The following is a 16,628-nucleotide window of genomic DNA, read 5'->3' on the forward strand; positions in this document are numbered from 1 at the left end:
GAAATATTGGTTGCAGATATGTGCACATTTTTATGTACTTGACTCTTCCGCAACAAAATCTGAAAAGCCATGCGAGTCTGAATTTTCGGAGCCCAAGAAATCGTTTAGCTACTGTGTTCAACTGAGTGGTGTTGGGATGCTGTTTCACAGTTTGTGTGACAGTATTTATTGCAGTTAAGACTTCACCCATGCCATATCTCATTCATGTCCATGTTAAGCATTGTTTTCATTTGTGCAATGCTGAGCTCATTTAGCCACCCTAGATATTGTTATCAACTGTGAAGCAAACATTGTGACGCTATTTTTTTTTGCGCACTTGCTTTGGAATTGAACATGGCCTACAGTATTTTACGGTAACAGTTACCTATGGTCTATAGAAAATGATCAAATAAGTGTAATTAATTTCATCCTCACTTTGCCTTTTTTGTGGCTTCCAAACAGTTGTCCTGAGGGTCTGGTAATAATTTGCTTTTAGTTTTTGTTTGAATGACCTCCGCATTAATGTGTTATTGCACACAAGGCTCTCACTCCATAATGCGTCAACTAAGGAGCTTTTCAGCTTGTCAGTGGAGTTGGTAAGTTACCCATGAACAAGAATAAAGTCAGACAAATGTGTGCACTGCTAATTGCTCGGCCTGTCTTCTGGGGCTTCATCCTTAAATTTAGGACTGCTCAGTGCTGTTGGGTGGTGCACATATCTTTGATGGGTGCTTGAAAATGGGATGACTTAGGCCCTGTTTTGAACAAGCGTGAAGGTCCTAGTCACTGTAGTGCTTGGCCCTAGCTTGTACTAAGGCAGAAGCTGAGTAGGAGCAGTGGCAAATGGTCTGAGTGGCTGAATCAATGAGCTTGGTTATGTGTCTGAGAACACTGAAGTTTAGTGTTTTATTGAATAGACGGAGAAAATGTCACCACCAATGATGAGCATCGTCAGTTGCTTTCTCTTTGCAGTCTGTTCCACAAGCAGCAAACGCTTTTACCATCTCTGTTTTTTCTGCACTTCTGTCAAACAGTGAGCATCTTGATGCCTTTAGGTGAACACATCAAGATGGCATTGCCATAGCAGGAAGAGGGAACTCCATTTTCCTTGTGTTCCTTTGCTGCTTGTTATTTGTTTCTCTTCTTTAAAGTTTTTGTTAGCTAAGGCATATTAGAGATTGTGTCAAGGTTGGTCACAGAGTGAAAAGGGCAATGCACACACACAAGAATTGAACATGCACAGCACTGCCTATCAATTCATGACTTGAATAAAGAAATCTTAAATTTATACAAAGCTTACAGCATGACAAAACCAAATCATGATATGGAAGCATAGAATTTAGTAGAGTGGAGAGCTGGGCGAGTCGGTACATGATTGAAGAAGGAAACCAGCGCAAAAGACAGACACAGGAACAAGGAACACAGAACGACGCTGGACTATCGACAGCATAGAAGGTCACCATGTGACATGAGAGGGAGAGATTTAGTCTATCAGGTTAGTATTCAATTTCTTTCCTTGTTAAAGAAACTCAAAGGTCACTGAAGCATGAATTATGGTGCTTTGCAATGTGGAAGGCTGCTATTTTCTCCGTCTATGGCTAGGATTTTTCCTTGGCCACAATCTGCCACACTATGTATATCGACTGGCATTTCAGTTTGCTGCAGACTTGATAATGGGCAGTCACGTTGGCAGATATGGCTATAGAGTCAAACCCCGCTACAACGAATGCTGTGACCGTGAAATTTCAGGTACAACATTGTATTTTCGATTCCCCGTCAGCATACCATGCAAGGCAATGGAATTATTTTTCCCCACAACGAACAATTTTCGGAGCGAGGTTCCGCTTCAACAAAATTGTCCCGAGTAAGCGGCCGTTTTTTTTTTTGTGCATGCACACCTGCCCGTATCTCGTTAGGTTTCACCAACACGGCTGCCGAAGACAGTTTCCACTTTCAATAGTGCAGCTGACATTCTGTGGAGAATTGGAATTAGTGTGCACTCAGGTACACGTAAAGGTATGCGGCGCACTACTGCCTGCGATGGTTTTGCCGACAGCCCGGACTCCTCGCTTGTGTACCGCAATCGTTGGTGCAAGGTAGTTTTCGAATTTTCGCTCATTTCGCTGACGAAGCCATAACAGAAGTGAGTTCTACCGCAGGTGGAAATTTCGCAAGTGGTCCCACTTGAAGTGGGTTATTGGATAGGGACCACTTGTCAACAGGGACCATTTGGAACTACCAGATTAAAAAAACCTGGAAATTTCAGTTAGAACCACTTGGATATTTCAGTTGGTTCCAACAGGGTGTTGAAGTTGGCTCTAAATTGTTTTTAAGGTGCAAAAGAAAAACTGATATATGAGGACTGCAGGGCAATGCTCAGCCTGGTACCCACGTTTGCACAGGAGAACTGTGTATGCCATCATGGAAATCGACACAGACACATACAAGCATACATCATGCACAAGAAACGCATATATACTATGGTTGAACATTAGTAATATTGGCTCGTGTACATCCACAGAACACAATACTGCTCCTACATAAATATCCTACATATGACACTTTCATATTAGGGCCAGTGGCACTTGCCATTTAGCGCAGTTATTTCATATAAATTTGACTGCAGTGACTGAGAAAATGATGAATGCAATTCAGTAGGTTAACCTGCTGATAGTTTTTATTAAGAATTGTTTTAGTCTTGCCTTGTTTGCCGAATATGCATATGTTTGTATGAATTGTGGCTCAGCTGTGGCCACTTGCAGTCTAGTAGCACCACTTGAAAGCAAGTGGGACCACTTGTAAAACCATGTGCTTTGAAGTGGTGCCACTTCTTAGTGACATACTCGTTACCATTTCGGAACTGTAATGGGTAATGTACTTGCATCAACATTTTTCAGTAATGTGAGGTGTCACGTTACTAGTTACTTTTTATGCCTATCATCCCTCCTCCGCCCCATTTTTTGGAAAAAAAGAATCGCAGAGCACTTAAAATGATGTTGCATATAAAGAAAATGTACAGGTGCTCTCAACGACCCCTGTTGCAGCTCACATGCATGCCAGAAAAAACACCTGCCCTTGACGATGCACCCAACTAAAAGAAAAATACATAATACCCATAAAGCACAGAATACATGCACGAACATGCATTCACACACTTGCCTTCACTTACCTCCCCTTCCTAAACAACTCACATTTACAACTCTAAAGAATGGAAGCACACCGAGCATTTTGGAACATCACATTTTTCAGAATTGCTGTAAATTTGTTGAGAGTTCAGCAATGTTTTCTTTGTGAAGTTAGAATTGGTGATGAAGTGCCAATTTGTGTTTAATGTCACACTCAGAAAATGGCTCCACTATGTGCTGCAGAGCTAGAAGCCATCACATGGAACTCTATAGGCAACATTAGGCCATTATAACCTTGCTAAGCTCCTGCACATTTGTGCAAAGTATTCTCATTAACCCATTGAATGAGAATTTCGGGTAAAATCATTGTTTGGGCTAGAATTTTTTTGTGAAATATGAGCTTTATAAAATTGTTATTTTGAGTTATTGCAGTGAAGACACACTGGTTAAAATTTATGGTCAGGAATGGGAAAGTAACATGTGGTACTTTTTTTTGGTAAAGGCAACGGTAACGCATTACCTTTTTTTGCAGCTAATGTAGGGTGGTAACACATTCCTTTTTTTAGTGCAATGAGTAACTTATTTTGTTAGTTTTTTCGGTAATGCCTACAACACTGGTTTTGATAGCAATGCAGTGGGTGCGTTTATTACGCGATTTCGAGATTTTCGGAGTGCCAAGAATAATCGCCACGACGCCGATTTCGAAACGGCAAAAGACCAAAACACAAATGTTTCTAAATTAAACATTCATGAACTATCCGGTCCAATCTGTCAATATTGTGGCCCGATTTCATCATAACGAAACTTCTGCTTCAGCGAAATTTTCCACGGGTCCTGCCGATTTCGTTGAAGCAGGATTTGACTATTTTGCATTTTTTCTGTGCGCTTATGGTTGCATATTAACTCTTCTACCCATTTGCCCGTCATACAAGGCATCACAAATGACTTCATTGGGTGCATGGCACAAACCCGTTCTGTTTAATTGCTGTGACGAGTTCCCAGGAGCCTAAGGAGTAAGGGGTGAATTTGCAAGACTAACCGTTTTTTTTAGTTTATTAGGAATGGAAAATAGAACATTAGCTTGACAAAATGAACATTGCAACTTATCCATTCGAGTGATAAGAAGGACGAATTGAGTCCTCTTCGACGTCGCTTTCATTTTTTATTGCTTTGTCACATCACTGTTATGCACCATGATGAGGCCACTCTAGCAGCTTAGTGCTGTTGCGCTTTTGCTGTTCATGTCGCATGCCCCTAAAATCAGCCAACTCATATGTCAGCGCACCTTCTGCTGGCCACTAAATGAATCGTGATCAGAATTTGATGAAATCAAGAACGCCGTTACTAGGAAATTATATTTGAGAGCGTGTTAACAAGAATATACCGTATTTATTTGAATCTGGGCTGAAAGATTTTTTCAAGTAATCATATGCCAAGCTCTAGGGTTGGCTTAGATTCAATAATTTTAAAAACACACCAGTTTTTCATTGAAACTGCTAAATATGGTGCATAGCTAGTCCCACCACTAGCCGTGCCAGTAGCCAACCGTACACAAGCAGGGTCGCCATTTTGACCTGTGTCGTGTCGGCCATTTTGGTGTGCAGCGTGGTGTTATCGCGATGGCACCAAGCAGGAGATGCCACTGCAGTCCCACTTTCAAGCGAAAAGTTGTGATAGCCGCAAAGGCATCGTCGAACCTTCAAGCCGGGAGGGACTTCGGCGTTGACGAGAAAAACGTCCGTCGTTGGAGTGGACAACGACAGCAGCTTTTTGTGCGCGCCGAAATGAGAATGGCATTTAGCGGACCAAAGAAAGGCCATCACAACGAAGTGGAGACAGTTTTGGCTGACTTTGCTTGGACGCAGAGAGCAGCTGCCCTTCCAGTGGCAACAGAAGTTCTCCAAGCGAAAGCTTAGGAACTTTCGAGGGAGCGAGGCCTGACGCCAAAGGATTTCAAAGCCAGCAGGGGCTGGCTTCAGAAATTCATGAAACGCTTCGGCTCCAGCCTCCGACGTCACACTTCGTTCACCCAGAAACTGCCAAGTGATTTCGAAGAAACGCTGATAGCTTTTCAGTGCTACGTGCTGTGAAAGAGAGAAGCAGCAGGCTACAACCTTGGGCAAATCGGCAACACCGACCAGACGGCTGTGTATTTTGGTATGCCAGTGGCGTACACCATGAATGAAAAGGGTGCCAAGGAGGTGAAGGTGCGCTATGCAGGCTACGAGAAGCAGCGCACAACTGTGATGCTGTGCTGCACAGCTGATGGACATAAATCCCTCCTCATATGATATTTAAAAGGAAGACTGCCTGCTCGAGAAACTTCCCCAAGCAATGTCATTGTGCTGGCAAATGAGAACGGGTGGATGACGGGTGCAATGGTGGAAGAGTGGGTTAAGATTGTGTGGTGACGGCGTCCACGAGCCCTTTTGACAAAGAACTCACTTTTTGTCATAGACTTAGCATGGGAACTTGACCGATGACGTGAATGCTGTGCTCGGTCAAGTGAAAACGGACCTTGCTGTCGTACCGGGTGGCATGATGGGTCAGTTGCAGCCACTTGATGTCTGCATTAACAAACCTTTCAAGGATCGTTTGCAGAAATATTACACAGACTGGTTGACTCACGAAGACCGCATGCCAATGGCTACGGGCCGCATCAAACCTGCATCAATATCGCAGCTGGCGGGCTGGGTAGCTGCAGCATGGGATGACATCCCAGGTACTTCGATCATGCGCGGCTTCAAAAAGTGCAGCATATCTAATGCACTTAATGGTACCAAAGATAGTGCACTGTTTGAAGGTGACAGTGACAAGGAACACAGCGATGAGTCTAGCAGCAATGACGACATTCAATGAGCTCTGCATGTTCAGATTCAATTAATGTTGTTTGCATTTTGTAAACGCTGCCCTAGCTTTTTTGTTCGGCCTACATTCGAGGTAATATATATTTTTTTGCTGGCTTCGTACTTTAGGGGTCAGCCTAGATTCGAGTAAATACGGTAAGTGTAACTCTATGCAACATTTTTATTGGTCATGGCTTTCATCATATCAATGGAGAAATAATATGATTTAAGAATGTATCATTGAGGATCTGCTGTAGATGCCCTGCCTCCCTCTCCAAAAAACCACAAGTTCACAAGGGCTGAACAAAAATCATTTAGGGAAGCTTAGGCGGCAGTTGTGTATAAATGTTTACATTGGTTGATGGCTACTGCACACAGAGCCTGTGTAGCAAAAATGTAGCCTTATTTCTCACACTTGCGTGCTATACAAATTTCAAATTCTGTCTGCACAATTTTCATGCTGTCCAAATGCCGTAGGGTTTGGGAGTCCACGTGATTGATGTTTACATTGTGCTTTCATGCTTCATTCTTGTTTCTCACATATTTTGGAGCATGATTTTGCATTTCAGTACATGGAACCAGCTAGCCAGTTGTGGCTTGGGGGTGTGCTGAATTGTTGGATTGACTGATGAGTGGGTTCATCATATTTGTAAGGCCAAAGGCATGAAAAGACAAATATGAGGTGTGTAGTGGGAAAAGTAAAGTGTGCTGTATGGGATTGCCAGAGCTGGAAAAAGATGTGTGATTGCGTATCACTGGCAGAGGCCTTTTGTGACTTAGCTGGTGGTGATGATAGCGTGACTTGTCCTGCAGCACATCTGGGCTGTTTGGAACTGTGTGCCTTTCTACATGTTTTGACTCATGGCTGCTGTTGCAGGTCCACCAGAAGAAGATTTGGGATTTTGTGCTCGCCTTCCAAACCAGCCTGTCCAGAGGGGGGGGGAAGCGCTACATGGCGGCTGTACATGAAGCTATCAAGGTGTGTAACCCCTTGCTTTGCATGTGGTGCCTAGTATGGCTATGCTTTCTGTTCATATGCATAAGTGGGTTAGGCACGCAGAAGGTAAACCAAGGCAGGTGTGTGTGACATGTACAGGTGTTGCAAAAATATTACGGAGCATGCTATGGCATTTGAAATTTTTTTAAGCACTTTGCAGAGAAGATATGATTGCTTCTTGGTTTCACACGCGAGTGCAGCAGCAGCATGTGCTGGCATACATATAAAGTACCTCCTGATTTTTGATAGATAAGGTGTGACAAGAGTTCGCTGGGGCTTATATGGCTGGGGCTGTACATCAGTGCTGGGCTAAAACAAGGAACTGATCTGCATTGCAGTAATATCCTCCAATAAAAGCTCGGTAAATGCAGTTTTCAGCAGACAGAATGAAACACGCAGTAGTTGAAGTTTCCACACACTCCTCCACTCATCATAGGGACGTTTCATGTTATATAGCTGTTGCAGTGGTCTCCAGACGGCAGTTCCAGTAGATAGGTGAACAGTGTAGGCCCCAGTCTGACATGTCCAAACAGTGCTTCGACCAATTCTCTAATTTTTCAGAGTTGCTCTGGCAGAAGATGTTTGTAAGCTAGGACCAAGGTTCCTTTCTTTCTCTTTTGAGGATAGATGCCAGTGGGTTCAAATGTAGTGTTTGCAGACTCTTAAGTTACTCCTTCCGTCATCTGCACCAGAATTGATTGGACATCCTTTGTTGACAGAATTGATTGGGCATCCTTTGTTGACAGATTGATTGAACATCTTTTGTTGATATCTTCAACTGTTAAGTTTTGTTTTAAATCAGCATTTGCAGTCAGGTGCAGAACTATAGCTGGTGGGTTTTGAGGTAAGTGCTTTCTCACTAGAAAAAAAAAGGCTAGAAAACAAGACTAAGTGTGGGTTTCAAGTTTAGTGATGGATGTTGAAGTGCTTTTACATAGCACGAAGCACTCCTGTTACCACCAGCCTCCTGAATTTCATTAGGAAACTTCAGGTTGACTTGATTGTGACATTAAAATATGTCACTTGTGCGATGCCACTTGTGAGGAGGAGAATGTACGACTTCTTGTTTCCATCTTTATATCTGATATTCAGTGAGCCTGTACAGCTGCCGCCTGCCACTTCAAAAGGCAAAGCCTGTGTTACTCTCTCAGGTTGGAGGGAAGCTTTCTCTTGGTGGGTGCTTTGCGGTTGAGGCACAGAAGCATTTTTTAGCACCTTTTTACCAATTTGTCTTCCCATAACCAAAACTAGTTAAACCTGGATGTAACAAACCTCTATATAGCGAATTCCTTGATATTACAAAGTTTCTAAATTCTCTAACGATGCCCCCACTGAAGCACATGCACTTGAGACCTCCATGTAATGAAAGTGCTGCTGCAGTTGACAATGATGTAATGCACTCGCTACACAGGATATCTGTTAGCCAGTGCTGAGTTACTCAAAACTTGGCAGAACCACATGAAAGTTTTATGACGATAAAGCACGAAGTGAAGTGAGAGAAATGCCTATTGCAACGAGTGACTTCTGCAATTTACAACTTGCTGTGCTCCAGCACTGTTGGTGAATCTCCATCACATGTTTTCTGTTTTGGAACGTCATGCGATGTGGCGCTACAACAGTTCATGCTCAGAAGCAGTTAAAAGTAATGGGATGTGCCTCTTCTATGGCACCGCTATCTTTTCTTCTCCCACTTCCTCTAACCCCTGAGCTGTTACATTGTAGAACATCGATTGAGTGCGCTGGTTTGTTTCACGGTACTTATAGAATGTTCGGTGCTTTGAGCACATAACAAAATGACACATTTACCTTGAGGTACATGTAAATGATGTGATCGCTTGTAAAACACATTTCCACTCAGTCATGCTTCTTCGGTATTAGTCGTCAGCTCCACACCTCCACAGAGCAGATATGATTAACGAGCTTTTCACTCTTAATCAAGTTTGCTTTCGAAAATAGCTGTCAAGCTAGCAGATCTTTTAGAAGCTGCACTGCAGACAGTACATTGCGACACGCATCAGACGCAGTGCTGGAGCTCTGCATGTGCTCAGAAGAGGGAGGGAATGTGGTGGCGAAAGGAGAAAGTGTGCAGTCGGTATCCCCAGTTTGCTTTCTGCTAGAGATGGCGCTCCCCGTCAGGAGCACTAGCACCACTCAGCAGTACCTTCTGGGTCTATTGTGCCAAAAAACTCCACGTTACCTCTCTGTTACCTCTGTTCTGCTGTGTGTCACCGTGTCCTGTCCACATTGTTGTAACCTCTTCCTGCAACAGTGCATCCCAATTAGTGCCCAGTTCCCAGAGTGTCTCTTGGAATACTGACTTAGCTTCTCGGTGACCAGAGATTTGAGTTCGAGGGAATCACAAGTGTGGGCTGATGCTTGTAATATGAATTCTTTTCTGTTCCTTTTCCAGTCTTGCAGCTCTAATAGGGGCTCCATAGAAAAGACCTAGCACTCACTTCTTGTATTCCATGCTGGTCTTAGCACAGGTGTGGCAGTGCTGTCTACTTGGCCTGCAGGATACACATTTCCTATTTCCTTTCTCATGTATCTTGAAATTTCTGTGGATGAGTTGCACTTCTGAAGTGTGCTATGATTGGCTCTAATTGTGCACAGTCCCTATAGATAGGATTCTTCAGCCACTTTTTTGTGTTGGTATCTGTGATAAGGTTTTATTATCTGTGTTGTATTTGTATCTGTGATGAAGAAACCAAGCGCTCATCACGTGCTTTTAGTTGTTTACGCGATGAAGCCTCCTTGCAAGGCTTCAGCAGATTTTCGAATTTTCAGGCATTTTTTTTTCTGTGGAGGGAGGTTTCAAGGCATTTAATGACTCGACTTTTCGTGGGGCGGGAATTCTGCACCAATTGTGCCAACCTGCATCATCGCATTAAACCTGCTTGCTACATGTTGCTACATATTGGTGGTTTTTGATGATTTTGTACCAACGCTGTACAAAATACTATTCCAGCAACCAAGGACCACAGTGAATGTGAAGAAGCCAAGGCCCGAAGTACACAGGCTACTGCCTAATATGCAGAGCATAGGCGTGTGGTGGGAGATGTCCATGGTAGCACCTTTTCTTGTCTTATGGATAGCAGGGAACAATAAGGGACAAAATTTGTGCCCCTCCCACTTCCTTCCTCTCTTCTGCTATGATGCAGAGGCACGACTTTCATTTGTGATAAAGATGAACAGAATCCAACCCGGTCCCCTTTTGCTTTCCAGCCCTTTACTACCTACTGTTAGCACACCGTACACGTTTTGCACATCTGACCTCAATTCAATGTGCCTGGCGGCAGTTTTCCAGACTACATTCATATCGAAATTGCGAGCAGTCATTTGTCGTATGGCGTTCAGGGGTGGTGTTATATAATTTTTCGTTGCATATAGCTTACATGTGCTACTCAAGTTGGAGGTTAGCTTGCAGCAGGGATTCCAACTGACCACATATGCACCTTCAATTGTGTGCCTTCCCAGACTCTTTACCTCTTAAAGTGTGGTTGAGGTGTCCACTAGATGTGAGACAGTTACTGCACCATTTCCTTTCCTCTAAAACTGTTCTTCATATCAAAATTTTGGTGCAACCATTTGTCATACATGGTTGCCTTGCATGCAGGCTTCATACACGGTTGCATCATACATGGTTGTGTTGCATGCAGGCAACGTGTAGCAAGCAGGTTTCTTGTTGCATATAGCATGCATCTTTTAAGTTGGAGACTAGCTCATGGCAGGTTTTGAACCAAGTATCCGAGTGCTTCACTTGGACCTTTGTGGATTCAGCATTTGTGGAATCAGTGTTAGGAGGCACACATTCATTCCATTTTGTAGTGCACAGCCTGTGTCAAGGTAAAATGCTAACGATGACACACTAATTCTTTTGCCTTCACAGCACGTAAGCAGACTTAAGTGCCCTCTGAATTTTTTTGCTTCACCTCATCTCTATGTTTGTATATACACACAAATATCCATAATTAATTTGAATAGATTTAATTTATACATTGGTTATGGGGTTGGGGGTTACATAACAATAGAAGGAAACTATGCACATCTTGTGAGCAGGGCCAGGCGCCGCCTTGTATGTGGGATGTGTGGAGTTTGATTCCCAGTGCTGCTGTGTACCCGCTGGTTCTCCAGTGGGTGCAGAGTTTCCCTGAGCCTAGAAAATTGGAAATTTGGTTTTTGGGGATAGGAAGTGGGGCAGTTTCTGTCTCACATCTCGGTGGACACCTGAACCTCAGCATAAGGGAAGGGATCAAAGAGAGTGAGAGAACGGGAGAAAGAGGTGCTGTGGTGGAGGGCTGCGGAATTATTTCGACCACCTGGGTATCTTTAACCACCTGGGGATCTTTAACGTGCACTGACGTCGTGTTTTGCCTCCATCGAAATGGCACATCTGGGTTCAAACCCGAGAACTCCGGCTCAATAGTTGAGCACTCTAACCAGGTAACCACTGCAGCGGGTTCTTTGAGCCTAGTGCTTGCCTTTTTTTGGGGTGAAATGCATGGAAGAAAACATCTTTGACCCCATATCATGCCAAACAAAAAATGTTAAACATGGCTCTTTTTGGTTAACCTGCTGTTACACCACTAAAACAAAATCATCGTCATCGGCACCAGTCATCTTGCTACACCTGTGAGCAGCATTATTCTGGAGTCTTAACATTGGGAGGGCTGACTATAGTGTGATCAGACTGGCAATATGCTGCATAAAGCCAATTCCTAGAAGCAGTGCATTGAGTAGTAAGCCTCATTGTGTGGAAGAGAGAAGAAAGGTGCCCCAGCACAGTATCCTGGGGGCATGAAGTGCAGTGACAAGTGGTAAGTAACTGGAACAATGTGGAGATGAGTTCAAGAAGTATGAGTTTTCTTGAAGACTAACTGTGGTAAGCTGAGGCGTGAAAGCTCAAGTAATGTGAAGGTCTTTTAAAGGTTGAGAAATGAGGATATCTGCGAATTTCAAGGTCAAGGCTTGTGTGTCAGTCCTGAAGAATTGCAGATGATGATGAGCTTTACTAATTGGCAGTCTGAATATATATAGAGGTTAGCGTGAAAGAAGTTGATAAAACTCATTAATTGGTAATGCTTGGGAACGCAAACACAGCTTGAATTATTCAAAGTCCGAACAAATGAAAGCGAAGAGAAAGTACGGTAAACTGATCGGGAAGCAGCCAGGTAGTCCTACTATATTGTCCTAAAAATTTCTGCACCCACCTTTCTTTTTTTCTCCGGAAGGTAACAGCCAACACTTTCTGTTCTAAAGCTGGAGCTTAGCAGAAAGCCTTCTCTTCAACTTGAGAACTGAAGAAGAAACAGCTAGGGGGCTTTCAGCACATCCCAGTTTGTGCAGTGGAGGGCTGGGCTGGAGTCGTGAAGGACATGCTATTTCCTATGAGCATGGTCAGGAAGGCTGACAAATATGGCAGCATGTGGCCATTCTGTAGCTGCCGCTTTTTGACCAAAATGGTTATGCAACCTCTGTAACTTGCATGTTCACACTTGTGAGTCACAGGTGCTGCTCAACCATTTATGTTGAGAAGCAGAAGTCTCCATGACAGTTGCATTTTGCCCAATTTTCCAGCCTTCTGGCCCCGAGTTGCAAGCCACGAAATGAGTGAGTTTGCTTTTTGAAAGGGAATATCCTGTTTCGATTACAGAGCAATGTTGACCTCATGCATGGTTTCAGTATTCCTTCGAGGCGTTTTTGCAAGATAATTACCACAGATGGATGACGTTTGCAAATTACTGCACCGTTGTACCCTGCGTAAGTTGCTGCTACCAACTGCACAGAATATGGCGCAGAGGTCACTGGAAAACTGAGACAAAGACACACAGGAAACATCAGCGAAAACTGCAATTCGCTGTTTTAGCACACGGGGTTTTGTGCACGATCGTGGTTTTGGAGTGTGTAGACACTGTGGCATGCCTTATTTGCTGTATCTTGGCACTGGTCATGTCATTCATTGCTCAGTAGCAAACCTAATGTAGCAAGCTACTGAAGCCTTGAAAATCAGTAGCTACAAGCAACAGTGAGGTACACATCTTAGAGGTCATGCAGCTAGTTGCTGCTGCCGTGCTGCCTCTAGCATGAGCAAGTCTCCCCCCTCCCCCCTGGTCATCCAGCCATTTTTACCCTTTCCACATCTCCAAAGAGGCAGTGCAGCCTCCCATTTGCCCAGGCCACCTATACATGGTGGCACATAGTTAAAATTATCAGTGGCGGGCATGTCTTACATAAACTCTAATGGAGTGTGGGTGGACCAAGTCGCACTGTTCAAATGATCTAAAAGTTCAAATTAATTAAGTTTGAATTGACATGCTTTCACTGTATATGGTGAAAGGTGCTGGTTAAGTGCCTGACATGTTTTAGCTTCTTAGCAGAGACACTAGTGATGGGTATGTTTGAATGTTGCTTGGATAAGAAGTAACTTTGCAAACTGGATTGGCTGGCTAGTCATTTAGTTGGCCTGTTCTCACATGCAGTGCTTCTAGTGGTAATAGTGTGCGGCTCCCACGCTGGCTTCTCTGCAGGAGATAGCAGCAAGGTCATGTACGTCTCCAGGCGCCGATCCATTGGCCTGGGCCCAGGCCACTTTTCTGGCTGACAACATGGCTATGGCGGCACATACAGCAGGACCAGGTATGCTCATTTGCAGTAGCCATGATGGTTGGGTGCACTACAGGTTTAGTGCATGCGCTGGAACTGTGTGTTTGCTTTGCATGTGGTTGAGATAGCCTCAGTGACGCAAAACAAAAATGAGCAGTCAGTGTCACTTGCAGCGAGCGCTTCCCTCACCAAAAACTGCCTTTGGGGCTTGTGTTTAATGGTGGGGTGCCACAGAATGTGTTCAGGGCAGAAAACAATACTCTGTAGACAAACAGATTGGAGGTTGTGCAGTTGTAGCAAAATTGATTTGATCTACACAGTGCTGTCCATGCACACACATGCATCACATTCCACAACCTGTGAGCCACAAAGCAGTCAACATACGAGGCATTTATAGACAGACCAGGTACAAGGTCACATCATTGCATGAAGGAAACTTATTTGCGGTTGTAGAAAACAATAAGCACATCATTTCCCAGCCAACCAAGTGATACCTTTTGCACATCCACATGATATTGACCTGAAGATATCAGATGTCCACATGATGTCCATGAATGCCCATATGATGTCATATGGACATCCTCTAGACACTCGTTTTGACAAGGGTGGACATCCACAGAATGTCCGAGGGGCACCCTCAGAAATGACAAGAGGATATCCTGTCAACACTCTCAGGACACACTTGAAGCTTCCTTGCAATGTCCTACTGACATCTGCTTTCTGTCTTCTCAGTGCCCTCCAGATGTCTAGATTGATCGTAGTTGCCCACAGAATAATGATGCATGCACCCTGAATACTCCATCAAAACCTTATCGATCATCAGGATAAGGTTTTTTGCAGGACAATGGTGCTGTGTTGTGAAAGATATCATTTACACTATGTCTGATCCATTCAACAAAACCAACATTATAAGCAGTCCTCAGTTTTTCAGAAGAAATTACAACACATTCTTTCACAACTGCACCATGGTTGTAAACCTGGGAGAGGTATACGGCATCATACTATTGCTTTGTGCATACACAATAAACTTGAACTGGCAAGGAAAAATACATTTTTGAAATTTTTTAATTGAATACTGTTTGTTTTCTTCACTCAAGACTCCCAGTTTTGAGCAGTCTTCACTCCTGACTTCCAGAGAGCTGTTAAAATAAGAGCACGAATTGATGACTAGCAAAATTATGGAGTAATTTTTGAGGAATTGCTTATTACAGGAAAGGTCACCATAACTAAAGATGATCAAGTGACTTAAATTTGAATCATTTGTACTATTAAGTATATTAAAGGGCAACTGCTGTTAGATTTCGATGAGCTCAAATGGGACAAATGTGCGAAACTTTCAGGCAAAGCACGGCAAGTCTTTGAGCTAGCATTTGACATTGTGACATAACCGCCAATTAAAACAGACAGCACTGGGGCGGGCACACAATGACATCTAAGGTGCTGGTACATTTTTGAAGTAGAAACGCTTGCTTTGAAGGAAAAAAGAATATGTCCAAAAGCAAAGCCTTTAAAGCGTTGCTTGGCAGCATCTGACGACGCACGGCAAGCTCTGAGTGAATGCAACAGAAATGAGAAATCTTAAACTCCGCGACGTCATTCCGAGCTTTGCAGCACTTGTCCGATATGCTGTGAGGAAAAAGCTTGAGCTTTAATCATTTATTACGTTGCCATTTTGAATGCTAGCACAAAATAACTTAGCATGCTTTGCCTACAGTCTATATAGATTTGTATCCTTAAATTTCAACGAAGTTCTAAAAAAATAGTGTGGTTGCCTTTTAACTTAGATGGATGACAGATTAGTATAAAGCACATAGAAGTCTTATAACACCAATCATTTATTACAAGTTCATACACAGAAACCTTTGTACAAAGCTGCCTCATGTCCTTTAGCTTGGGGCACGCTATGCTTTTCAGCTAAGAACTGCCATGGGACCTCATCTCTAGTAAGTTCAGCAATATCACTGCTTAGAAGGTAGAGAACAGGCGCATGCTAAAAATCAGCAAATTACCCCAGCCTTCTTGCCTGTCTTTTCAGTTTAAGCGATCTGAAGCATGTTGCAACCACTTCTTGATCACTGTCTCCACTTCATCAAGAGTGGTGAAACACTGGCTTGACCGTAGCACCTCTGCAAAGTTGTTACCATGAGGAGGGTTGACAGAAGGCACCGAGATTTAAAGATTTACAGACAGGCTTATTGTGTAGTTAGCAATATGGAGCTATTTTCACAAAGCTTAGTACCCAAGAATGCTTTAAAAAAGCAAAGCTTTACGCTTACTCAAGTGATGTTTTAGAAGTGCTGTGGTCTTCCATCATAACTAATGACCACTGTCCTGTGCCAGCTGCGGGCCATCCCATTTCCTTCCACGAATTTCCAAATCTGATCTGTCCACCCAGCAATCTGCTGCCCCCCACCCATGTTTAATCTCAAAAGCTACACAATTACCCTATGGGGCCATCTACAATCTCTCTTCACATTACATGCTGTGCCCATTTTACAACTTGAACTAGGTTATCAGCAATTCATATTTGTTCCCCAACCAACTCTGCTTGCTTCCAGCTTTTATTAAAAATCCATTTGATTTTTAGTATCTCTGCTGGACACTTTAGTCTCCACTGCCCATTATTTGCACAAGGTATCGAAAATTTTTAGAGGTAGCACCTTTCAGTACACTTAACCCTTGTAACTGACCACTGAAATCTGCTGTAGTTAGGTTGCACTATGGAAAATACCGACACACACACTGCTTTGAAGTCTGTAGACACAAGGACCCTCGGAGGATTTGATCCTCAGCACTTGGCCAGATAGTTTGAAAACTGTACAGGCAACGTGAGTGCTCACGCTTTTTAAGCGACACGGACCTTGACCTTCGATTGTGATGTCAGAAAGTGTGCCTTGTTTCTCATTATTATTTTTGTATTTTTTTATCTGCCTCCCATCGTCATCATCCCTCATTGTGACCCTCTTTTTCTCCTCTTCCCGTTCCCCAGTGCAGAGTAGCAGGCCAGATATTTATTTTTCAGGCCAACCTCTCTGCCTTTCCTGTCAATAAACCCTCTCTCTCTCACACACAGACTAA

General features: G+C 43.4%; 1 protein-coding gene across 2 annotated transcripts in view; it reads left to right on the forward strand.

Annotated features, from left to right (window-relative positions):
- LOC144116076 (DNA (cytosine-5)-methyltransferase 3B-like) overlaps nt 1–16,628 on the forward strand; it is a 297,915-nt gene that overhangs the window by 78,185 nt on the left and 203,102 nt on the right. For both annotated transcript variants that reach the window (XM_077650730.1, XM_077650731.1), the window contains exons 4-5: nt 6,828–6,929; nt 13,475–13,583. In XM_077650730.1, the coding sequence (XP_077506856.1) occupies nt 6,828–6,929; nt 13,475–13,583 (211 nt within the window). The remainder of the gene's footprint in view (nt 1–6,827; nt 6,930–13,474; nt 13,584–16,628) is intronic.

Source organism: Amblyomma americanum, chromosome 1 (assembly GCF_052857255.1).
Source record: "Amblyomma americanum isolate KBUSLIRL-KWMA chromosome 1, ASM5285725v1, whole genome shotgun sequence".
Lineage (NCBI taxonomy): Eukaryota > Metazoa > Arthropoda > Arachnida > Ixodida > Ixodidae > Amblyomma > Amblyomma americanum.